This window comes from Glycine soja, chromosome 20, assembly GCF_004193775.1.
Source record: "Glycine soja cultivar W05 chromosome 20, ASM419377v2, whole genome shotgun sequence".
NCBI classification, from domain to species: Eukaryota; Viridiplantae; Streptophyta; class Magnoliopsida; order Fabales; family Fabaceae; genus Glycine; species Glycine soja.
Genome location: NC_041021.1, coordinates 41,803,969 through 41,830,320, shown reverse-complemented (window position 1 = coordinate 41,830,320; position 26,352 = coordinate 41,803,969). Strand labels below are relative to the sequence as shown.

General features: G+C 30.4%; 2 protein-coding genes across 3 annotated transcripts; one reads left to right on the top strand and one right to left on the bottom strand.

Moving 5' to 3' along the window:
* Positions 1 to 4,441: 4,441 nt before the first annotated feature.
* Positions 4,442 to 10,185, bottom strand: LOC114403893 (protein tesmin/TSO1-like CXC 3). The gene is made up of 10 exons (XM_028367117.1): positions 9,970 to 10,185; positions 9,143 to 9,303; positions 8,293 to 9,025; positions 7,415 to 7,893; positions 7,240 to 7,314; positions 5,810 to 5,990; positions 5,630 to 5,725; positions 5,480 to 5,546; positions 5,198 to 5,351; positions 4,442 to 5,118 (listed from the first exon to the last, which is right to left on the bottom strand). Exons 1-10 carry the CDS (start codon positions 10,018 to 10,020, stop codon positions 4,791 to 4,793), a joined length of 2,325 nt encoding a protein of 774 aa, XP_028222918.1. The 5' UTR covers positions 10,021 to 10,185; the 3' UTR covers positions 4,442 to 4,790.
* A 10,874-nt stretch (positions 10,186 to 21,059) lies between these two features.
* On the top strand, positions 21,060 to 26,062 carry LOC114403899 (serine/threonine-protein kinase STY13-like). Of its 2 annotated transcripts, none has more exons than XM_028367124.1 (7): positions 21,060 to 21,208; positions 22,931 to 23,289; positions 24,040 to 24,161; positions 24,328 to 24,527; positions 24,616 to 24,790; positions 24,909 to 25,043; positions 25,653 to 26,062. In XM_028367124.1, the coding sequence occupies exons 2-7, from the start codon at positions 22,983 to 22,985 to the stop codon at positions 25,857 to 25,859; spliced, it is 1,146 nt and encodes a 381-aa protein (XP_028222925.1). In that variant the 5' UTR covers positions 21,060 to 21,208; positions 22,931 to 22,982; the 3' UTR covers positions 25,860 to 26,062. The 2 variants fall into 2 exon arrangements, with proteins under 2 accessions (XP_028222925.1, XP_028222926.1); XM_028367125.1 differs by lacking the exon at positions 21,060 to 21,208 and adding an exon at positions 21,928 to 21,981.
* Positions 26,063 to 26,352: the final 290 nt, after the last annotated feature.

Here is a 26,352-nt window from a genome sequence, read left to right as displayed (position 1 = left end):
GAAACATAAAGTATGATGTTTTGTCTTTCAAGATAAAGTCTCACACAAATAATCCAAATTTTTTTATAAAAAAATAACATGTAAAAACTGAATTATTTTGGGGATGAGATTTGAACAGTCAAACATTTTGCATGTGATTTTTCTGCTAGCGTAATACAGGTGGGCACCCCCCATGTGTCCTTTGATAAACATCGTTAATTTAATGAATGACACACGCAATTATCTACGCGGATCTTGACCTAGTGTCTTTATTTCTGATAAGTTATATTCATACATTGCATATATACTACAATATTTGTAAATACGAGAGATAATTATCATATAGGTGAAGAAAAACAAAGAAAAATAATGTGTAAATATACTATTTTTTATTTACAATCATGCACAAGTGTGGGGCAAACTATTCACATGGCTCGTTAGATTTTTAATTTTTAATATTTTTGCAGAAAAAGTAGTATTCTTATTTTTGCAGAAAAATATATATTATTTTTTTATGAAGTATAATTAATTTTAAATAATAATAAAATTTTATTTAAAAATATATTTTTTATTATTAATAGGTCTTTTATTTAGATTAGGATGAATGGTAGAATGGGGACAGGAAAATATCACTAGCTCATTGACTTGTTTGAAATATTTTTACAGTTTCTTACGTCACCCTTAAATGAATTAATGAAAAGAACGAAAGGAAGTTTTCTTTGTATCAATTTGGGAGATAAGTTAAAGAAAGGAAATAATTCATTTTGAGTCTGCGAATAATTAAATTATATTATACCATTTAAATAATTATTAGTTATTAAATTACATACATATTCTAAACGTGTGTTATAAGATTGAGATGATATAACTTTTATTTAGAGTGCATGATAGAGATAATGAGATTTGAACCTAAAATTTTATGCAAATTATTCAAATTCTTTTATCACTAAGTCAACATGGATCATCGAATTATATCAACAATTTAAAACATGTTTATGATGACTTCTACCTTTTTTAACCCTCAAAAAGGTTAAGATAATCCCTTTCCTTTTTCAATCAAATATATATCTAAGAAAAACAATTATTTGTCCATTCTTGTTCTTGAACTCTTTTATATTTTTCATATTTAATTCTTCTAAAATAAATTGTTAATTAGAAAAACCAACAAGTTAAGTTTTAATAATTTTATAATAGCATTATATATATATATATATATATATATATATATATATATATATATATATATATATATATATATATGAGGGAGCTATTCTTTCCTCTTACTTTCCTTCCAAACTTAGATAAATAAAAAAATTTTGGTGAATAAATTAGATAAATAGTTGATATCACTTTAATTTATTTAAGTTATAAAACTTACAAATTTAAACTCTTCATTTCCTACACAAGCTAACATTAATTAATTAGTAACAATGTAACATATAGGCTTCCTATAGGTTGGAGGATGGAGAGCAAAGTAGACAAATTTGATACTAGCACTCTTCTTTCTTTCTTTAAGATGTTACTCCCAAACAAACCTACCATTCTTTTAAGACAGCACTTGCAGAGGTTGTACATCATTATTACCGACCCACATGATGTGATTTTTCTCCACTCTTCCCCCTCTCTCCAACATTATTGGTCGTGAAAAAAAGATGAATGAGACGTGTACATATTAGTCCACACACACAGATAATATATGTTGATTTTCTCATGGAAAGCTTTATCTACCTAGCTCTCTTAATTCACACTCACTTACTAGCTAACACAACCCCCCCACCAACCATATAGAGGTGCAATTTGTCTTTGAATTATAGAAAGGTGACGCAATGGTCCCATCCCTAGCTATTTCATAAAAAGATGTAAATCATATTATTTTTTCGTTTCTTACTAGTTGTGCTAGGCGTGGTCACTCCATCTCCCTCCCTCAGATTCTGAAAAGTTCCCATAAACTCATCAAAATCAAATCTACTTGGCCAATTCATCAGGGCATTTGTCGTGCTAAAAGTTCGGGGAAAGGGGAAAAGAGTGGAGGGGGATGTTGGGGACGATGATGCTAACATTTTCTATCATGTATTAAAAAATTAATGGCATACACTGTAAAGGAATGAATTAACAACAAAAAGGGACTCAATGTTTCCATTTATTTTCATCACCACCTCACGTGCTAACAGCTAACGCGTATCATTATCTTTTCCATTTTCTATTTGTGGTACTGATAATACTTTACTTTGGTTGTCTAAAAGTGTAGCATGAAATAAATTTTCGATGTGTAGGGTAACTGGGTAAGGTTCATCGATAGTTGAGTTGAACTCTTATAATTTGATGAGTTACAGTGCTACTACTTTGAATTAAAGAATAAAAATGGTTAACACGTATATATTATGCATTGTAGGGAAAATATTTTTTTTTTAAGAAATAGGGTAAATATAATTGAAATGTGAAAAATATAGTTTTCTTTAATATTTAAGGCAAAACTATTCTTAATGGTGATAAAAGTAAATTAATATATATGTTTAAAATATTAAAAATTTATTAGGGTTAGCCTGATGATGGAAGAATGGGATAACAAGCATGAAAACTTAGGTTTCATGTCAATATTGAAGTAAATATTAATCTTATATACGTATTCAATTGTAGATATATATAATCAAAGAGTGTGAAAAATATTTATGATGATATAAAAAAAATAGTTATCACAAACATATAAAAAGTATTGGATATCAATGCGAAGTAAAATATTAATGAAAGAAAAGAAACAAATTAAATTTTACAATAAAAAAATAATCATCTTAATTAAAACTCATCTACTTTACTAAGAGAACCACCAAATAGTGTTCATTTGAGATCATCAAATAGTTTAAAACTTTTGAAAAAATGAAATGAAAGGTATATCCCTAAAACAATACTAATAAGGAGTGCAGGGATGATAAGTCAAATAAGAACACATAATAATAATAAAAAAAAGACTTTAACGAAATAGACATTAATGTCAATCTCTAGGCTCTGGGTATAAGATGATAATGAAAAGAAACTTTTAGGTGAAGAGGTGAAAAGAAATTTTAACCTAATATTAAAAAAAAGGTAAAAGTAAAAATGTATTAAACTATTAAGAATAAATATAGCAAAAAAAAAAGTAATATGCTAATAAGCCACAAGCAAGTTGGAAAAACTAATAATCTATAAGTTACAATTAAACTAGTTGAAGAAAATTATATAACATTTGGAAAACTTTTAAAATGTGGTGGCTCTATTAAAACCACGTAATTAAAAATTGGAGTTTTTCCACAATAACAATGAATTGCATCCTATTCATCGTGAAATTGAGATCGATTTTCCTTCAGCACACCACCACCTCAAACACGCTATATAAGTTATAAGCAAGTGAAGTAAGTTAGTTTATTAAATACTTATTTGGTCAAACAAAGTAATCAAATAAACTATAAACTAACTTAGTCTTGTCAAACTATAAATGAAGTTGCAGGGTCTGGTTTCAACTTTGAGAATAGGTGGAGGTGGGGGTAGCGATGGCAATGGGAGACGAGGACGACAGTGCAATGCAAGGGGTTGATGGGAGTTAGGGGTGAGGGTAAAAATGAAGAGTTGGTACAAAATTTATAATATGTGGATGAATTAATCATTTTTCTTGTACGTATTTTCACATATAAGTAATTACATAAAAGCCTTTAGAAATTTATTAAATTAAAACTAAAAAAATCATAATTTAAAATTTAAATGAATTTTCGGAACGTCCCAATTAAACTTTAAAGGAGGAAGACAAAATGCTCTAGCTAGCGAGCTATTATATTTGTTGAATGAACTAATATTTTCTTTATATTGAATATTTATCCATGCCTTCAACTTTGCTGAGTTTAGAAATGAAGGAAAATCAAGATTATTCCCTATTTAATAAGCACAGATGAAAAGTTGTATTTATTTAGTTTTTCGTTCTCTCGTTGTTCTTGGACGTAAACAAGGGAAAGGAACGGGAGTAATTTTGTGTTCCCCCTATATTTACTTACATTTTTATTATTTTTGTTGATGAAACCGAACAGAAAAGGAAGCATTCACACTTTCTTATTAGGTGATAAAAAAATAATGTATTTTAAAGATTATTATTATTATTACTCCTATTCATCGTGGTCATGAAGAAGTAGAAGTCATTGGATTATGGTCTCAGGTATCCTCTTACCTCGCCCATATCCTTCCTTATAGCTGAAACCGATGTCTTTTCTCAAGTCATTGATTCGTCTAGGAAAAAAATACTACTTGATTAGAAAAGCAATTAAGAATGATTAGCGGTTACTCAAAGTAACCTCTAGTCAAGCAATTAAGTGGCGCTAAGTTGCTAGTAACATGCCATCTTTCACAAATTTCGGAACTACTTTATTCCCCTGAAGGAGCAATATTTACCAATACAAAGGAAATTTTAATTGAAAAGCTATTATATGCTTAATTTGATCGATTTCACTGCCAACGTAGCATCATTAAATTCCACAGCACCAACCACATTTACTTCATGTAACACATTAAAAAGGAATAGTCCAACATGACTAATGGGGACTTGATAACAAATCATTCTCCAAGTACTCTTAGGAGTGATGATAACCATCAGTTAAGATAGATATTATACAACTGAACTGAAGTTGTACATTATGAAATGAACGGAACAAACATATTACGAAAGTAAAACGAAACTCAATCATGTACATTCACCCTAAGCATACAGCTCCAACTGCAACAAACTGAAAACGTGAACCAAGGGAAGAGGGGTGGGGGTAGGCTAACTTAAGCCGAAGAAGAAGATCTTCATTCTAATGGTGAGGGGTGAGAGAAGGAAATGAAGAGATAGATTGTAATATCAACTTCCTCCCACCTCTGCGAGTAGTAGGTGATGATCCCACGTCACAATTAGGAGAGGAGATCCTCTTGCCGTTGGGAGAAGAAGTTTTGATGCAGGTGACAGGAGAGTCATCATCTGGAACAGTTTGCAAAGGCTTTACACATTTGGGTTGATGTTGAGACCGCGGAGCATTTGATTTCCCAAGCTTTTGGCTCACAAACAATCCAGAACTGGAGATGGTAGTAACAAAAGATCTTGGTGGCTTACCCTTTGATGAAAAGGATAATGGAAGCAATGATCTGTTACATAAAATGAACCAAGATCAATAATGGGCATTAATTTTATCATCTCAGCTGACCAAAACACAGCATATTAAACCTGGAAAGCGGTAATGGTGTTGTAGCAAGAGATTGGTCGGGATGGTCTTCGGTATTCTGAGTTTCAGTTTTCCATGAAGCATTTTCCACCACACCCTTTTCGCATGCTTCTGTTTCTTCTTCAGGTTCGGCTTCTAATCCAGAAGGAACAGAACCTGAACATAGAATAGAAATTGCCATAAATAAAATGTCCCCTCTAACAGCAAACAATTTTCAGAAGGGTAACATAGAAAATAGGGATTTAAAAAGCAAAGTTGGTGGTTTTAAAAAGACAGAGACTTACCATCCTTTCTACCATATGTGTTCTTGCATCCTTCACATCTACAGCTTACGGAGCAACCAACACCACCCTTCAAAAAAAATAAAAAAATGTTTGTAAATGAAGTTAAAAGAGAAATTGGAGGCATGCATGATATAAGAGCGGGGAGAAAACCTGATAGCATTCACAATATTTCTTTAGGCAGCTTGATTTCTTGCAATTACATCCTCTTTTGTGTCGTGCTGAGGCTGGAGTTTTGTTAAGGTCATCCTGCAAGAAAAAAAGAATTAATATATGAAAAAACATGGTTTAAATTAGAAAGTGAAAAATAAAGTTAAATATTAATTTGCTGACCCCAATTTCAGATACAGAATCAGAACTTCGTATGACTTTAGGAGCAAATGCAAGTGGATTACGAGACTCAATCTGCTGGCGAGTTTGAAGAACAGTCTCAACATGAATAGGTTTATTGAAGCAATCGCGGCATGCACAAGGTTCTATGCAGTAGACTCCAGCAGCAAAGCACTCACAATAACTGGTAAAAAGATTAATTAAAAAGATAATAAAGCCTTATTTATTCTCAAGATTTCATGTATGAGAACAAATTATGCACAAAGCTGAAGGAAATTGAGAAGATTCATGTACCTCATAAGTCATAAGCAAGACTAATATAACATGGATAACCAACACCAATTCACTTGGTGCAAGTGATCTTAAATTTAGAGTATACAAAATTTAGCTGACATTGTTTTCAAGGTTTAGTCAAAGGGACTGGTTGAAGGATATTTCCAAATAACATTATATGAGAATATCATGAGATTACACATTAAACTAGATTTATAATTTAAACTAAACATGATGGAAATGGCTATGGAAAATCATACCAGCACCAACATAAGCTCAAACACAAAAAAGTTACTAATAAAATTATCCTTCCTTGATGACTAAACTTAGTAAATGTACATTTTTAATTCAAAAGAAAATATTTCAAAATCATTTGACTCAGATGTCATCTGTAAGAACTTTCCTTCCCCAAAACCAGATCAACTCCTCAGCTAAATGTTTATCTGTTGCATTTCTGTATTTCAAGAGGCAGGTGAAGCCCAATTTAAAAGCCTGACCACTTACGCAAAGGCAAAATTATTTACATAACACATAACCAAATCAACCAGGTCAATCCTTAAATGTTCTAGCCAGTCTTTATACGACAGGACCGACAAGGAGCTTCCCAAATCCCATAACCAAGATTTTCAAGTTAACTACCAGCTAGCAGTTAATATTCATAGTCACGAATTGCCAGGACTGACCATTATATATAGCAGTTCCTAGAACAATCATTGTATGTATGCACACCGACTAATCCTTTTAACAACTTATTATCCCTCCAATTTAGGCTGTTAATACTTCCCAAGTCCTAAGAAGTCACTTGAGTGATTACAGATTAGATTTAACACGGAAAAAAGGCTTATGAGGCAATGTTCAGCATGCCTTGCTGAGTGGATTGCAATGTTGCACACTATATTTCTAAGTGCAAATGCATATCTACCTGACTTAATTGATTCAACAAATAAGTCTTCAGTGACAGTCTACATTTACATCTTCAACAACCAGAATTCATAACTTCATGAAGAAAAGTAGATACAGTAAACTCCTTGTTTTCCGAAAAAAGAAATCATAAAGACAATAAAACAGTTTAGTAAAAGAAACTATAAAAATCAAAGGCCATTGCAACATATGATAGTATTCCAACCCAAAACAAAAGGGGAGTGTTTCTTTAAACTTACAGCTTCAAACATTTTGATTTCTTACAATTACAACGCTTGCAAGACTCCCCTTCCCCAGCTGGTTCCAACTTGCGCCTGCAAATCCAGCTTAGTTAGGCTAACGAAGAAAGGAAAAGCTAAAATGTAATGGAATGAAGATTATCAAGCAGAATAGATAATCAGCAATTGTACTTGCCTTTTCTTTTTCGGACTATTCTGCTGGAAATCTTCACCAGCCATCTGAACCAATACCAATGACTGGGTACAATCTTCACCAGGCTGAACCTCATTCTCCAATGGCTCCAAATCTCTTTCCACTGATGCAGGTACCAATGATAGTTGATGTTCTTGGCTTGGAGAGAGTTGCACAGATGAAGGAGAGCTGAGCAGATTAGGTTGCCTTCCAGATGACAATGTGTCAATTTTTATGTTTTTGCAATCCTTTAAGCTTGCAAGTGCATTCAAGTGCAAACCAATTCCTGGCAAAACACATCTCCGTGAATCCCCACTGTGTTTTGTGGGAAGCAGTTGCTTTTCATTACTAACATTCCTCTCCTCAGATTTTGCTGTACTTGAGTTGGTGTTTGAATTATCAGCTGGGTTCCTCCTTTGCACACTGGCCATTTCAAAATCTAGACAGCGTCTCCGTATACCACGGTGTGTCACATAAACAAGCTAAATACAAAGACAAAAGTACTTTTTAGATTGATTGATGTGTTCAATGGTAAACACAATGACACAAGTAGAGATAAAGAAAAATATTCAAGTCTCATCACAAATTTATAAACATTTGTGTGACACTCTGCTATGAAATTTGTTAGGGAATGCAAAATGCAGAAAAAAATCATAATAATGATACAATTTTTTATACAATGTGCTTTCAAAGTAATGATTGACAACAACCCACAGTCATACAGCATTATCCTAGAATTATAAGTTTCATATATAAACAATGCAGGAATAAGTTACAAGTATAATTAAGCATGTTATAGTGTATATGAAAGTAAACTAGAAATCATGAAAAGCTCTGATACCCACAATTCACTGCAAGTCAAACAGACTTCATGTTCCTACCTTATTATCCATCTTTTCACTTGGATTGCTAGTCACCAAAGCAAGATTGCCAAGATTGTCCTGTCTCTGACTTGTGCCTGTGGCAGCTGCTGATTCAGAAGGATGATCTTCAATTTCATGTTCTGAACCAGAAGCAACTGCATTACCAATGTGCATTTGTTGACCATCATTGGTGGCAAATTGTGGTATCACAGTCATAATATTGCTAAGCTCAATTGAAGGATTTAATTGTTTATTTAAACCCTTAAAAGCTTCTGGGGGACTAAACATTAACAGATCAGAGGCTTCAGTAATCAAACTATCCACACCACAATCTTGGCCTTCAACTTTTGCCTCCTCAATCTGACATAATCCCGGAAGATGCATTTCACCCTCAATTGAATCTTTTTCAGAGCCTTCTGGAACAGAAGCAACATCTGATGCTGGCTTGCCATTGCCAGGCAATTCCAAAAGAGAATTAGCCTCATCACCATAGAGTAGAGGTTCATACCCTGGGCTACCCAAATTATATTTTAAGACTTGTGGAAGCTCAATTGAGATATTTGGGTTTTTATTTTCATTACATGGCTCAATTGAGGCATCTGCAACGGAAATCTTTTGAGCAGTATTTTCCTGTTGCTCACTTGATTCATGACATGCTTGAGCTGAATCTGCAGGAGTCTCTTCACATGAATAAACATTATTTACATCTTCAGACGAAACCTTAGGTTTGGATGTCTCCAAAAGGTTATGCCTAAAAAATTAACAATACAAAAACATGTCACTGAAACATCTACAATTCTATAGAGACCAATGTTACAATCATCAAAAACAATAAACAGGAAAAAGAAGAAGAAGATTTCACTGGTACCTCCTGAGGAATCTGGATTCCTTGTGACAGTTGCCATGGGGTGATGTGAAAACAGATGGAGGGGATGAAAAGCTATATGAGTTGAATGTCTGAGTAACGTGAACAGATTTAACGGGCTCTATAGGAGATAGATTACTGATATACTTAAACACAGGCGAATCCTGCATAAAAATACGGCCAAACTGGTGAAGTAAAAGAAAATTTTATGCATGGAACTTGATTAAAGTTCATCTAATTTTGCATTAAGAAAGACAAGGGCAAATCAGAAAATAGTTTACAAATTAATCGGTTAACAAACCGTATCACAAAGGGATTGCTTTCATTATAACTTAAAAAAAAAATGCAGGTTATAGATGCATGACGGCAAAAATGAAAACCTGAAAATTTTCAAGCACAAAACCTACAGGAGAACTGACCGTTGACCACAAAGCAGAAGATTTAGAGGGAGAAAAGAAAAACCCTTAAAATGAAGACCAAAATGGCAAAATGGGACTTTTTTTTAACAGATTTGGAAGAAGAAGAAGAGGAAAAAAAACAATTTAAACTTCAGAAGCAGTCGAATCTGGGGTTAGAAAATTAGCTTTCTTTACTGGCATATACTCAAAAGCAAGCGAACAAAAAAAAAAGAAAAAGAAAATCCCCAAATTGGTTAGAAATACAAAAGCGGTTGAATAATTGAAGTTGGGGAGTGATCTACAACACAGAAGCTGAGAGTTTTACAAGCACTTGAGCATGAATTAAAAAAAAAAAAACGTTTTTAACCTAAAAAAGGAAAAGTAAGAATAAAGAAATAGTGGTGAAAGCGCATGCAAAGAAGGAAGGAAAACCTCAAATTGGGAAAGAGGGGTGTTGATCTTGCTCCTATCTGGCGTGTCCATTATTGTTTGCAGAGAGCGAGAGAGGAAACATCAACAAAACATGCGAAAGTGTTGTGTTGTGTGTGAAAAATGAAAAATGAAAAAATGAGGGAAGAAGGAGTTGGGGTTAGCGGATTCAAGAATTGGATAGGCGGGAGAACCGAGTTTCTCTCCCCGACCCCACCCCACCCCACCCCTCTTCTATTCATTCCTATTGCCACATTTACTTATAGATAGAAAATAAATAGCCTGAAAATATTTTTTTAAAAAAAAATGGAAAGGAAATAGATAGAAAGTAAAGTAAAAAAAAAAATATGGATGTACTAGGGAGAAAGATAAAAGGATAAATAAAAAATACGTAAAAATACAATAAAAATAACAGCAGTGCATGTGAATGTTATTAGATTTGTTTTAATTTAAAAACAAAAGTATTAAACAAATAATTGAGTTAGAATTAGAGAAAAATTAGAAATTATTATTTTTAACATTCTCATGTCCTCACCCTTTATATAAAAATAGAAATATGTACAAAAATATACATAATATAAATTTTTGGAAATAATAAGTTATGTCTAAAAATATATTATTTTGATTACCTTATTTAGATATGAAAATATATTTTCAACTCTAGGTTAGGAATCTAAAGGATTCCATGAAAGTATAAAACAAACACAACACTCCCTTGGACAACTTAGTAAAAATAAAACGGATATCCTCAAATTATGTTGCCTCTCTCTCTTTTTTCACTACTGTAACGCATCATTTCTTATTTTCTTTTCTCTCTTTTCTTCATATTTCTTAGTATTTTCTTTCGGGACTAGTTATTGTATATTATATATTTGTTTATTCTCACTGCTTGCAGAGTGGTTTTTTCTGGTTTAGTGCGCAGTGATAGAAACTCATAAAAGCATCAAATTCCCCTTATCACATGATAGTTGTGGCCGCATTAAATGATCATGATAGGTGTTTATAAAAAGGAAGAGCGTCGGCACTTTAATGTGTTAAGAAGTAATAACATTCTGTAATATGAACACTTCTTTCTTTACAAATATCATTGTCCTATATTATGCATGGATCTTGTTAATGTGCTTGAGATATTGACTAAATAATTAACAAGAAAAAAATATTTATTATAATATGAGAATATAAAAAAATTATAAGAAACATAATATTGTGTATCTTAATAATAAATAAAAAAATTCTTAACCAATGTGTTAATTGTCATGTTATATAAGAATTGATGAATACTAACCAATACTTTTAATATGATTCTTATTAAGGAAATAAAAAGTATTTTTTATATAGGATGCGTAAAATTATATTTTCCTATAAAAAATTATCTTTTAATTCTTGGACAACAGTTAATAGGATTGTAAGTGTTTATATTAAGTTTGATTTAACTTAATTTTTAACTGAATCCAATTAAATTTAAATTTAATTAGATCATATTAATTTAAATTTTCTTTTATTTTTTGAGATGGGATACATGTATAACAAAACATATAACAATTCGTAAAAAAAAAAAATAGTTTTCTTTTTCTGCATTAAAGGGGCAAACGCCCAAAAAACAAGAACAAACATCACAATTTCACCAAGCTTTGAAACTCAGCTCGGATAGCAAATACTGCAAACAAATGTATCTCCACAAAAGAAACTAAACCATGATCTAAGGACAAACCATACTTAACAAATGGTCAGCCACCTTATTACGGACTCTAAACACATGAACAAAATGGACATTCATAAGAGGCACAATGCATGCCTTAGTTGCATCCACAGTACACTTATCCCTGACATGCAAATCCTTTAAGCCTTTAACCATACGAATAACATCTTTTGAATCTGAGTGGATTTCCAAGGATGAAAACCCGTGCTCCCTAGCCAAATTAATCCCATGAAAAATGACCCATAATTCAGATCCGCATGCAAAAGCTCCTTGAAATTGTCCTTCACATGATCTCTCAGAATCCCTCCGCTTGCAGCTTTGGGATCATGGGCAAACCAAGCTCCATCAACATTTAAACTCATAAATCCATGCCTCGGAGGCACCCATCTTATCATGCTATGAGCTGAAAATTGATTGATTTTCATAATAGAGTTGGAAAGCTTATCTCCAAAACTCACTCCACTCTCTAGATTGATCTATTTTCTATTCACATCTAGCTCACTCCACAAAATATTGTGAAAAATGAACATGTTTCTCTGCCAAATCAAATCCAGCATAATCCCAATCCTATTATGCCATCGAGAATTCGGCAACGAAGACTCACTTATAATAAATGATTTTTATTAGAGATAGGTACCATTAATTTGAAGCAACTATTGTAACTTGGAAGCCATTGTATCGGAAATGACCTTCTAAATTTTTTTATTTTTTTTCCTTTTGTGTTCACCACGTGGCTCCATTTTTTTTTCCAATTTTAACTCCGTAATTAAATATATTAGTTAACTAGTTAATATTCTCTAAAAGATTACAAACATATCCTATTTTTCAAGGAACTAATTTGCATATTTTCCGACCTTTTTATTCTCACGATAAATGACGTGTATATTACTTGCTCACGAAAATATTAAAATTAAAAAGTTACTAACTTCCCTTCTCACATTTCTTCTATTTAAATTTAATAATTTAAAAAATACTAAATACTAATTAAACCCACACAAAAATACTAATTAAACCCTATTATAAATTTATACAGATAAATACATTATATAAATGTACATGTTTTACCGCAAACAATTAGTTCTTAAGCGTCAAAGATTCTCTCTAAAGACGACAATTATCCACTAAATGAAGAATGTGATGTTAGAAATATTGATTCAAACACAAACACACACCTATAAGGAAGGAAGAATTCATATAAAAACTTAAGTCAACTCACATTATTCTTATTCATAATTACATAATTATTGGAAAAAACTTGGAACAAAGCCCCTTAATTTCACGGCCTGTTTGGATTGGATAACGAAGATGATGTCACCCATCTGAACAAAGCAAAGATAGAAAGAAAGGAATGACTGCTACCTTGGCGCAGGGCAAAACTGAAAAGGCCATCTAATAACTAATCCAAAGTGTTGTGTTTATTGCACTTTCACTTCAAGTTTTTAGTATTATGTTAGGATATGAAAATAATCTTAGTTTAGAGGTTGATTTAATCCAATTAGTAGGTATTTAGTAGTCAATTTTAAGTATTATACTGACAATTTTAACATATTATTAAAATTGGGTTCAATTTTTTTAGTATTGATTTTTAATTTATTAGTGTTTAATAAGAATGTTTTATTTGTATTTTAAATTAAACCAGTATATCACATGATTAAAAACGATAAAGTGCATAAACTAATTTCACGACCTCCATAAATACTAGGAAAATGATGACAAACACTATTTTTGGAATGTATGACTATAGAGATATAGAAGGAAAGATAGTAAAGACAATAGATGTGATAAAATAAGTGATAGTATATATGAAATAAAAAGAAAATGAGTAAATAATTAATGCACATTTTTAAAAGGATAAAAAAAACTTTAAGTGCAGTTCAGTGTTGGATCGAGAATAAATCTTATGACCGGATCAAAAACTTAATCTATGAAGGTATTTTAAAATTCTATTGAAGACCTTTTTTCTTATTAAAAGTTTAGGTGAATCATTTTTAGGATTGATTAGAGTCAAGGACATATTTCAAAATTCACTAAATGCTTACATGATCTATACGTATCTGTAATAGTAACAAAATTTTTACATTGACAACGAGATTTGAACTAATGTTCTTGTGGGATATGTCTATTTTTATCAACTAAATTAATTTTTGTAGACAATTTCTATTGAGAAATATGTTTTAATTATGATAATTGATTTTTTTAAAATAAAAACAAACATACCAATAATAATTGAGATAAACTAAACTAACAAAATTAAAAAGAAAACAAACAAAGGATAAAAATAACTCAATATATTAATTGAACCCCAGCAATTGGAGAAGCGGCAAATCATATACTCTTGATGATCACCACCATGAAACCTACATTTATGCGAGGAAGAGGTGCAAAATTAAGATGTTTGCGATGTGTCTCTGTCTTCCCTGAATCCACGGTTACCTTCCTTCCTTTTCAAAGTTCTAGTACCAACATATACCAAACCATTACCAAACAAACGGGTCACCCTCCTTCAGTAGGGCAAATAGACCCTAAGCTAGTAAAGTCATTAAAGGGACGTGTTTGGTCACGTGACTCATCCCACCCCATTGAATTAATGGAAGAAAAAAAAGGTGAAATAAATCATGAATTTGTGAAGGGTTAGGCATGCCAACATGGTGTGGTGTGTCTCTTAATTTGATTAATTTGGTTTCTATGTGAGGTGAAGTTCATGTGAAATCATAGTGTCTTGTATTTGAGTAACATGGCTACTTTTTCTGTCACATGCTATATGGCTGGCACTTTACACATTACCACCACTGGTTTCATGATTCTTGATCTTTTTGTAGATAAATTGACCGACAAATGTTCAAGGTTGAGCTTAACCCTTGGGCTCTACCTGTATAAATACGAGTGTATATGTAACGCATGTTATCTTGGTTGTATAATTAAATATTGAACTAAAATCACTGATTTGTGATATTTTATTTGGAAAAAAAAAGAAAAAAAAAGCCAAGTGTTAGGTTTTCGGGTGAAGTGTCAAGATGAGACTCTGGACTAACAAAATACAATGCATTTGACTAAATATTATAATGGAGATTATTTGGGTTCATCACTTCTTGATTCCTGGATGCTGTTTCTTACATGGATACAGCCAAAAGGAAGACCAAAAACCTTAATGAATAAAAAAAGAAGACCAAAGCCCTCATAAATAAATAAATTAATTGAAAAACATATCAAAGATCAAGAAGGGTTAACTGTCCTAGGTTGTGATAGATAGGGAAGTGATAATCTAGTTAATTAAATCTCGATATGGGGAATAGGAATATAATCTATTAGTAATTAAAATCCGGTAAAGATTTTTTTTAAGGATTAAAAATTTTAAGTATTATTTAAACGATTCAGTTTTAAATTTATTATATTAATTACTTGTGTCTAACCATTCCATTATTTTGATGAAGATTTAATTTTGTTTTACTGCACTTACTTCTCTTGTCTTTTTTCATGTATGTTTCTCAAAGAAGTTTCGTGCATGGACATTTCGAAAGAGGATAGATGCATAATTTGTTCCACGCATAGCCTGTCGTATATATAATAATAATATTCTTATTCAGAAATATTTTTATGGTGAGAATATATAATAAATATAAATTGTTTTTTTTTTGACAAAATTATTATTGTTATATATATTTAACTATTATAATTATGAAAATAATAAATATAGATCATTAGATGAAGTTTTTGGTATTCTCCGCACATAGTCTAAGGCAAAGAGCTTCAATACCAAGATAAAATGTTTTAATTGCAATGGTATAAATTGTTTGTTGTCACGAATGGTTAGAATGTGCATAAATTGCCTGTTCCAGTTAAAAAGAATCCTGAGTAAAAGTAGAGGGGGGAGATATACGATAAAAACATGAATTTAATTTTTATGATTTTGAACCGACTTGGGGGGAATTAGTGTTACTTTACTTTTGTTTTATGTCAAATTGTCTTTTAATAATTTTGTAAAAAGTTTTTTTAAAATAGATTTTTAATCATTAAATTTTTTATACAGTTTTTTTTATTGTTATCCTCTCTTTTCTTATTTAAATAAATAGAGATAAATTTCTTCACCTTTTTCTTTCTAAATTCTATTATCCCAAATAACACATTTTTTATTTTATTCTTACTTTTTCATTTTTATCACCACTTCCCTTTTCATTTTTCGTCCCAACGAATTGTTAAGCTACAATGTAAATGTTAATATTTCTAAGATGGAGAACTAATAGTACTTAAAACATATACCAACTTATTAATATATAGTTGATACGGGTCGAGTTGTCTTTAAATTTAGATCTTGTCAATAATAAAAAAAAGTGATTAGAAAAAAATCTCACTATAAGTGCTTTAACTTAATTTTTTATTAATAAAGAATTAATAAATTTTTCACACTAATATCGTAAAAAAATATAATACTAACTTTAATGTTATTTCTTATCTTAATTATATAAATATATATATATATATATATATATATATATATATATTAATAATATACATAAGAATGATTTATTGTCAAAGTGTAGAGTTTTAAGTCAAAAGATAAGGTGTATACATATTGAAAATTAGATTTTATTACTAAGGTTTAAGTGACTTAAATGCAAAGTGAAAGATTACATTTTACTATATAAAAATTAACTTATTTATTATAATTGGTGATAATCTTTACTATAAATAGAAAATACAATTGGTGAAGAAATAACACATGAAGAGAGAGTGTGTGAGAAGAGAGATTGTCAAATAAAGTCACTTTGTTGAGAGAAATGTGTTTTTATACAAAAGTGTTATCATTTCTTATAACTATTAATTAGGGTATTCAGATTTGTAGAACGAAACATTGTTTGGTATGAGTTACAATATTGTAATCATTTTTGTGATAATGAAATATTTTTTAAGACGGTTCTGTCGACGAGACAAGAAATGTCGAACCACGTTAATTCTTATATTTGTTATTATTTTTCTCACGGTGTAATTTTTATTGTATCCTCATGATCTTTTGTGGATGTGAATAATTTTATTTGAGGAAGAATTGATTACCCAACACCGAAGGAAAGGAGATTTAAAGGATTCCTATGTGATTTTTATTTATTTTAATTGAGGGTAAATAATGAGAAGGAAAAAGAAAAGTTTCTTTGATTAAAGCTGTTCTAAGATTCACTATGAATTTTTATATAACTCTCAAACATTGCTGACGCTTTAATTGTACTGATATATGCGTATTGGTATAGCTTATAACTAGTTATGAATCTTGTATGATTGAAATTTGATGCCCACAAAATCAAATAATGCGTCTACATATAGCGGTTAAGGGAAAGATTAGCTAGCTATAGCTAGGGCTTATAGGATACACCGTGAAACATTATTGTATTTTCAAGACATTAGAGAACCTTTAGCTTGCCATGGTTTCACAGAAAAATCATATTTTTCTCTTACTTTTTTTATTGAAAGAAAGAAGAAAAATAAATCGGAATTCATTATTTTTTTAAGCTTTACGTCGTTGCTAGTTTGTATATATAGAAATTAGGAACAGTAGCGTCTGCATGAGATTTCTTCTCCTAAGAAAGTGTTAAGAACCACTGTTAAAGTTACCTGTTTTCTCTTTCAGCATATCAACAGTATGGAATATATATAAACTGCCTTAAACTTCTTTTTTTTATCGCTAAACATTGAATGGGTTGCTTTCTTTTTCTTTTAGTTTTTACTAAAGAGGGTGACTTTCTCGATAGGTATGATGATGACAAAAGAGAAATGATCAAGTTTCGAGGTTAGCAATGCATCTATATATAATTTGTGAGTTAATTATATATTCTAATCTTAAATCAGTCTAATTCTAATAAGGCTTACAAAACCAGTTTTTTTATTTTTTTATTTTAAAGGATGTCTGTTTTGAAATTAACTAGGAAAAGTTGACTAGATGCGTGCAATTTTTCCTTCTGAAACCATAGACTTCTTTTTTAACTTTGTTATATGCAATAATCTATGACGATGCTCTTGAAAATTTGCAAGTGGCCAAAAGGAAAGGTGAATATTAAAGAGGAAAATGTCAGAACTAAAGAAAACATAGTGGTACATTGTTGTAACGTAACAGTTCTCTATGAACTATGGTATGTGTGAACCTATGTGTGTTTTGAGTCCTTTCCTTTCTCAGTGTCACGTTACTAATGAACTTTTCAAGATAATCTGTCTCCTTCTGAATTTGCTTTTCTGATTTGTTACCAAAGGATTTAAAGAATATACTTTCCATTCCTAAGAACATGTATTTTAATGTGTTCATTCTCTCTATTACATCGGTGTATTTCAATAGATTAATATTATAAAATAATTATATTAGTTATTTATTACAAGTGAGTTTTATTTTATATGGTCAAGTTAAGTGAAACCGTTAGATTACTTAATAATATGATGAGTTTAAATAAGTAGATGTTAGTGTTGACCATTAAAAAATGATGAGAATCCTATTAAGTTAACATGTTATAAAAAGATTATAGTTCCTAATATAACGAGTCGTCGTACATAATTTTTCTTCTTCCCATTTGAAAAATTACAAAGGTTTTATTGTGGGATAAAGAGACTTAGAAAGAACCATAAGGTCGCCGACTACTTTATTCATCGACTGTTCATGATTTTCAATGATTATCAAAGAACACTTTGATCAGGAACCAACTACGAATCTAGGTATTTTACTTTAATCTTTAATAATCAGACATGTTGTAGATTCTAGGACTTTTGATAATTTGTCATAGGATATGTACATGGGAATTTTAGCTTTCACATGAATAATAAATAACAAGGATTAAAGACTAGAGAATTCCAACAAAATTTGTTTTTTCATGTCTAGCTAATTCAAATTCTTACTATTAACGACTTAATGTATATTCAAATTAGGTTAACCTGCATGAAAGAAGAGTGTCTTTAACAAAGAGAAAGTGTAAATAGCAAAAACCAATTATACGCTAATTATTACATTAATAGCCCAGTCAATGTTTCTGCTTGCTAAGTGGGCCGGTCCACTCTTTCCTTCTCTTTTTGTAATTGTTTAACCGCATCAATAGACGAAAAAAAAGGCTGCATCAATATATTTAGTTAAGCACATTTTTTTTTAAACAGAATGTAGTTAACTGAATTACATATAGTATATTAGTATCTATATAATATGGAATCAATTTTGTTAATTATATTCTAACATTACATATAATGTATTGATATTTGATATTTAATATATTTGCATTTTAATGAAACTCGTCACCAATGACTTTTTAATTCCTTTGTTAATAGGTTTATCATGAATTTTATTCAACAATGATAAGCGCACTAAAAAGATTGCGAGGAAGTATTTTATTAATACTTTTCATGTATAAATAACACGTGATATTCGAGTGAAACATATTAAAATCCCTCAAGCAAATGGTCTTAGATTTAATTTTTAAATTTTTGTGTATGAAAAAAATGCTATAGGAGGAATTCTTGCTTTGATCTTAATCTAAAAAATAAAATTGTTTCTCACCTACTAAAAAATAAGATATTATAGGAAAAAAATATTTATTATACATAAAAAGTTACACAGACAAAATCAATCATATATTGACTCATCATAATTTTTACCAAATGAATACATAAAATGCAATAAATAACAAACTAAAGATTCGTTTGACATGCTTAAAAGCATGGTATAGGAAATGATAAATATAACTGTTCCATGTTTAATTTTAAAAATTATCATGCAATAATACAAATGAGATAAAGATGGACAATACAAAAAATCAATTCCTAGTTACTTACTTATGGGATGATTTTTTGTTCCAAGTACTAAAGATTGAGAAGATAAAAATAACTATTTCTTCATCTCGACTCTCTCTCTCTCCCTCACCCTCTTCTCCCTTTTTTCTTTCTCTCTCCTACCATCTTTACCCTCAATCAGAATGCATCCAAAAAATTATTTTCACTGCACGAATTTTGGTTTTCCTCTTCTCGTCCCAATCCTCGTCATTGGATTTAGTTTTGTTGGTATTCTCTTGGGAGAAGATGATGCCATATGTCATTCAATGTGAGCTTTACTTCAAATTGCAAGGGGAGAAAATATATAATATACTAAAATATCATTTTGTAATATAATAAAAATAATCTAATTTGATTTACGCATTTGGAATTCCTAATTTATCTTAAATATATAAATCCTCTTGAAATCTGCATAGCTGCTCACAGATTACTCTCATCAAGTCACCTCATCTTTTCTTTAGTTCCCACTCTAGATATCTAATAATTATGGTAAAATTAAGGAAATAAGTTATTTGAACGAAGATAAATTAATTATTATTATATTTATGAATCTATTATGATGTGCTAAAATTAAAAATTTAAATTAAATTCAAATTGGGAGTAATTAAAATAATATTAAAATCATGTTTATCTTGCAAAATAATTCTTAAAAAATTTCCCACTTAAATAAATATTCAGATTTATGATATAAGATTCGATAACTTCATATTCCTTTTATTACTTTTTATTTATTAAACATATCATTTTTCTTTTAAAATTGTTTTTTTATCATTTCCAACTAAAAAAAAAGAAGAATCATTGTATGTTTAATAACAATAATAATAGTTAAAAAAAACAACGTCAACCAATAATTGAGTTAGAATTAAATTCCTACCTATATTGTCTTTTAACTTTTATGTGTTAATTCCCCAAATTTTACTGTTAAGAGTTAAGAAGCCAATATTGATGGTTAATGAAATTCACATGTCATTTATAGAGTATATTAATATTATATTTATTATTTAATGAGAATATGAGAGGTGAAAAGTATATTATTGATGATTAATTATTTTAATTAAAGTCAATTCTAACAGTATTTTACGGTTGAAATTCACTCTCTTAGTTATTTTCCTTATTTTATAAGATTGTAGAAACTCCCTGGTATTTTGTCACTGTAAACAAAACAAAATATCTACATCTTTGAATTCGAAGAACATTTATGGAAAAAAGTGCTTGATTAGGAATCTAGAATCCAACCAATTTATTGTTATTAAAAAAAATCCTTGTAGAAAAAAAGACTTCCATAAAAGAAAAGGACATAACTAAATATAAATTAATAGGCATATGGTTCACCCTTATTCCTACAGTTCGTGTGAACATTGCAGACTGTAGAGAAAAATTCCAATCCAAGGGAATAAATGATCTATTGCGTATTCAAGTAAAGTAAAATATTAGGGTATACATTCTTTTGATAATTTTAAAAAGGGATTAGGATATAAAAAAGATAAAAATTTGATATCTTATAAAACGGAATATGTAACAGACTAACAGTACTGTAACTTATAATCTCTGGCATATTTTAAGGGATATATGAACGCGTTTCTCTTTTTATTTTTTCTCTCTCTATTAGTTGCATATCACAAGAGTTGGTGTTTTCTTTCTTTCTATCGATAGGCATACACTGAATTGGAGACGATGACTACCTCTGCATTGCTCGCATTGACTTTTCTTTCAAAAGCCAAAGCTTTTGACTCTTAGCAACCCTGGCGCTACAAGGTACCCTACCCTACCCTTCATGCTCTTTTCTTTTCACATTAAAAATGCGAATTTATTGTCTATAGTTTCTTTTCATCTTCTTTGTTTAGCGGTATTATCAATCTCTTTTGTGTTGTGTCTTAAGAGATCTACATTCATTGATTGAATGCGAGTGGGTTTTGGGAGAAATTTAATAATATCTTCAAAATTGCAAAAGTTTAGGTACAATCTCTCTTATCTCTTTCTTAATGTGTTTAAACTCATTTAATTATTAATCTAACAAATAATTGTTCCAAAATTCTTAAACTTTTTCGGGTATCATAGGAACTTTCATGTTTTAAATCCCACTCCATTTTTTTCATTGTGATTTGTAACATTTTTGGCATGAATCATTTTTTTTTATTTGTCCCCTTAAAACCTTGATTTCCTTTGTTGTAACCTTGTAGGTCTTGGTCATGTTGTTGTGTGAATTGGGTCTTACTGATTTCCGATCGATAGTTTTGGTTTCTTCTTTAATCAGTTTTTTTTTTTTTTCTTTTAACAATTAGGATAGTCAATAGAATAGGTGGTTGGTGAGGAGAAAATTCTAGGTTTGAATCATGCGGGATAGATTGCTGGGAGTGTCCTTAATAGTTGTTATCGGTTTTCATTTATTTTTTATTTTTAAAAAATAGTATAATTTAGTCTTGATTCAACCCAAAAATTAGTTTATCTAATGGGAATTATCTTTTTACAGTGACGAATCCAAGGGAGCAAGCATCGGCTTTTAGCCTTCCTCCCTCAAGACTTCTTGTGTATGTTAGAAGAAAAGAATAGTTTACTTAAGTTCCTTCTAGTAGTGATTTTTATGTCTAATTTTACATAAAATTAATAATAAATACTTATGTGAAACTCATAATTTATTAATTTTCTACAGCATTAAATAGTTATTTATTAAAATTTAAATATTTAAATAATTATGTAAAAGAAAATTTGTTCCCCTTTAATACATTTTTGGATTAATCATTGGTATTCTACTTGTAGACATTATTTTGATCATATACACTTATCATCTTAAAATTTGAATTAAGTTTTGACTCAACCTTATTTATAAAACTGTCTCTTGGATTAGCTTTTTTTTTTTTTAATAAGAGATTCTCTTCTTCTTACTTAAGTAAAAGTGTTTAATCATAATCTATCCCTTTTTTTTAGATGTAATTTGAGGCAACATTTGAACTTATAGCAAATAATTTATTATTTTCCTCTCATGTTTACCCTAACTATTTTTTTAATTAAATTTTTCTTCCATTTACTCCCTTATAAAACAAAAAATCTCTGACTTCCGTACCTTTTACTCTCATGTCACTTTATTTTTATTTATTTAATAAAATTATATAAAAATATAATTAAAAATCAATATTTTAGTTTTTAAAATAAATAGTATACATAAATAGAATTATATATAAAACATATAAATATGTATTTTTATATTATTTTATATTTATTAGTTATTTTAACTGTCGATTTGGCTATCAGCTATAAGTTAATTTGCTAGTTCATGAATTATTTAGCAACAGTAGCTATGTTCTGTTAGTTAGTGTACGATGTTTACCCCCCCCCCCCCCCCCCCATCTGTTAGTTTTTGTCAAACAGACCAACAGAACAATGTAAAAGTTATAATATTTAGAGGTTGTCAAATATCAAGAATGTAGTGACGTAATTATAATTTGTATTTTTTTCTAATTAATTTTATTATTGTCCCAGTTGTGCAAATTCGTTTTTGGAATTTGAGGTTGTCAAATTTGGGGGGATCGAGATGCATTCAGAAGGTGGGGTTACACCGAAGATGGGATTGGAAGCTGTACCTTCGAATTCAAAGATGATATGTAGGGAAAACCTTAGCAGCAAAAATATGAATTTTAGAGCCGATAAAATTGATCTGATGAATTTGGATGTCATGCTAGAAAAACACGTCAACAGGATTTTTTCCAAAAGCATTGAGGCAAAAAGGCATAAAGAGTCATGGGAGATTGATTTGACCAAATTGGATTTACAATATTGTGTAGCTAATGGGGCCTATGGCACTGTCTACAGGGGTACTTATGACAATCAAGATGTTGCAGGTATTGCATTCTCATACTGATTAGAATGTAGTAATGTACTTATTATTTAATGTCTTTAGATACAAAATGGTTCTGTATTCTCTCAAGCTCTGTGCATGTTGTGGTATTGTTTTTGGGTTTGGTTTAGTGACGAAAGATTTGGATAGTTTGTTTCAGTGTTATCAATGATGAGTGGTCAAAATTCTATCATATAAACACATCATTGCGTCTTATGACGCTGTCATGGCAAACCTTTCTTCACAAATTGCCTGTGGCGGTTGGCAAAAAATCCGCCACACCATTTTGTCATGACGGGGCCATAACGGCTGTTTAACAACACTGATTTGTGTGAAGTCTTATATTCAAATTTTGTAGCTTTCATTGTATAAGAAAAAACTTTTTATTCTTCTTTTTTTTTTTTTTCTTCAAGTGATATGTGCGCGTTGATTTGAAATATTGTTCCCACACTGAGGGTGAGCAAAGGCAACCCTCACTTTAATAAAATATAAATAAATATTTTGAGTAATTATATTTTGTTTTTTCTGTTTTTATATATTCGAACATACTACTTAATTTTTTTATTTTAAATCATAATATATCTAATATATTAAAATTTATGACTTACTATTAATTTTCATTTTTTAAAATAGATTGCTCTGACTGATTCAAGATCATGTTTCTGCTACTGCAAATGAAACACTTAACAGTCTTGGTTTAGAGCATTTTATGTTTAAAGAAATTCTCACTTTATCGTCTTGTTGAATTGTTTAGTGAAAGTCTTGGACTGGGGTGAGGATGGTGTTGCCACTGCTGTTGAAATTGCTGCTTTACGAGCATCATTTTGGCAGGAGGTTACTGTATGGCAAAAACTTGATCATCCAAATGTCACAAAAGTACAAGCTTATAGTCTTTACACTCTCATCTCATGTATTGAATATTTATATTCATGACCACTACATGCAATATCTGCATGCAGCACGCTTAGTTTTTCCCCCTTCTTTCCCTAGTTTTTCTTAAGGTAGTACAAGTTTGTAATTCTTCACATCATTTCTCCAACAGTTCATTGGGGCTTCAATGGGCACTTCAAATCTTAAGATTCCCTTACCAAGCTGTGGTCAAAATTCTGTTCCTTCCAAGGCATGTTGTGTTATTGCTGAGTTTCTTCCTGGTGGAACATTGAAACAATACTTGTTTAAAAATAGGCAGAACAAACTTCCATATAATGTTGTGATTCAGCTGGCTTTGGACCTCTCTAGAGGGTGAGTCACATTGTATTAATTTAACTTTGCAGTTGTTGATATCAATACTCTTTTCCCCCCTAACTGAAACTTTTTTTTCCCATTGCAGTCTTAGTTATCTACATTCAAAGAAAATTGTTCATCGCGATGTAAAAACTGACAATATGCTGTTAGATGCCAAACAAAATTTGAAAATAGCTGATTTTGGAGTTGCTCGTGTAGAAGCTATAAATCAAAGTGAGATGACAGGTGAAACTGGAACCTATGGATATATGGCACCGGAGGTAATTAATCATTGCTTTGAAACTTGCTTTAGATGTTATGTAGTTCAATAAAATGGCAGAATATGGAAGTGTTATTTTGATGACTTAAATATAATTCTCTTTAATCTTGCTCTTGTAGGTTTTAAATGGCAAGCCTTACAACAGAAAATGTGATGTCTATAGCTTTGGCATTTGCTTGTGGGAAATTTATTACTGTAATAGGCCTTATTCAAAGCTAAGCCTTGCTGCTGTGTCACGTGCAGTTATTAATCAGGTTAGTTCATAAAACGAACTGTTTCTGCCCCATCTCATATTCATCCACTATATATGAGTATTTAAAATTCCCACCGTGTTGTCTAAACTCTGCATGATTTAGTCATTTGTTCATACACATACATCCTATGGTAAACTCTTTAGTTATTATTATGGCCACAAAAGATGAAAATCTTTTGAACTACATATTTCTTTTGTGTATTAAAAATGCATTGGAAATGAGAAATTGAGAATGATTGTAAAGTCACATAATATTATTTTCTTTCATGAATATATCTGAACTGTTCCTTGGTCGCTTTTATAGCTTCAATACTTTCCTGGTTCTGTGTGATTATGATTACTTTATGCATTAATATGTATTTTTTTTTATTTGAAAACATTTTAATCATAGAATACCCCTAACATACTTATGCAAGTTCTACTATCACATATCAGTAAATTAATAATCTGCTTGTTGCAAAATGTCACGTGTATATCTATGACAATCATTTTTTTTCTTTATATTTTCCGGAAATAGTTTATTCTGTTTACGTATATACACAAAACTCTACATAAAATCTTTTCCTAATTTAATGCTTATGATAATATTTTCTTGTATTCTTGCACACAGCATTTACGACCAGAGATTCGAAGAAGTTGTCCAAGTGCCTTATCAAACATCATGCGAAAATGCTGGGATGCTAAACCAGAGAAGCGTCCAGAAATGCATGAGGTGGTGGAAATGTTAGAAGCAATTGATACAAGCAAAGGAGGTGAAATAATATGCAAAGATAAAAATCCATTTTGTTTGTGTTTTGTACCTTCTCGTCGTCCCTAACCTTCACATTCAGATGCTTGATGATTATGTGTACACCAGGGAGGTCATAGCCTATGGAAATCTATAGAAATAAGTTGTAAGTACCCCTTCCAATTCGTAATTTCTTAATTGCTTAACTTTTTTCTCTTATAGATGAATAGGATGATGGTGGAAAAAATTAAATTGTTTTCTTTTTCTTTATATATTTTCAATGTTTTACTGGAGCATTAGACTCCTTGCTTCTTAATTAGACATTATGTCTTGTACTGAAAACATGTTTTAGTCAGTGCATGAAAGTGTGTAACGTAATCACTTATTTTTTGAATGATTAAGATAAAAAAGAATAATAAATAAACAGAGTTTTTTAAAGTAACCAATAACTAATGATAAAAAATTTCACTTTCTATGTTGGGAGGTGAATGCAAGGGCAATTGCTGTTTGCATCTCCTCCTCTTGCTTATATAAAAAAAAAACCGCTTCTCTTTTTATTTAAACACTTCTCTTCTCAAAACAC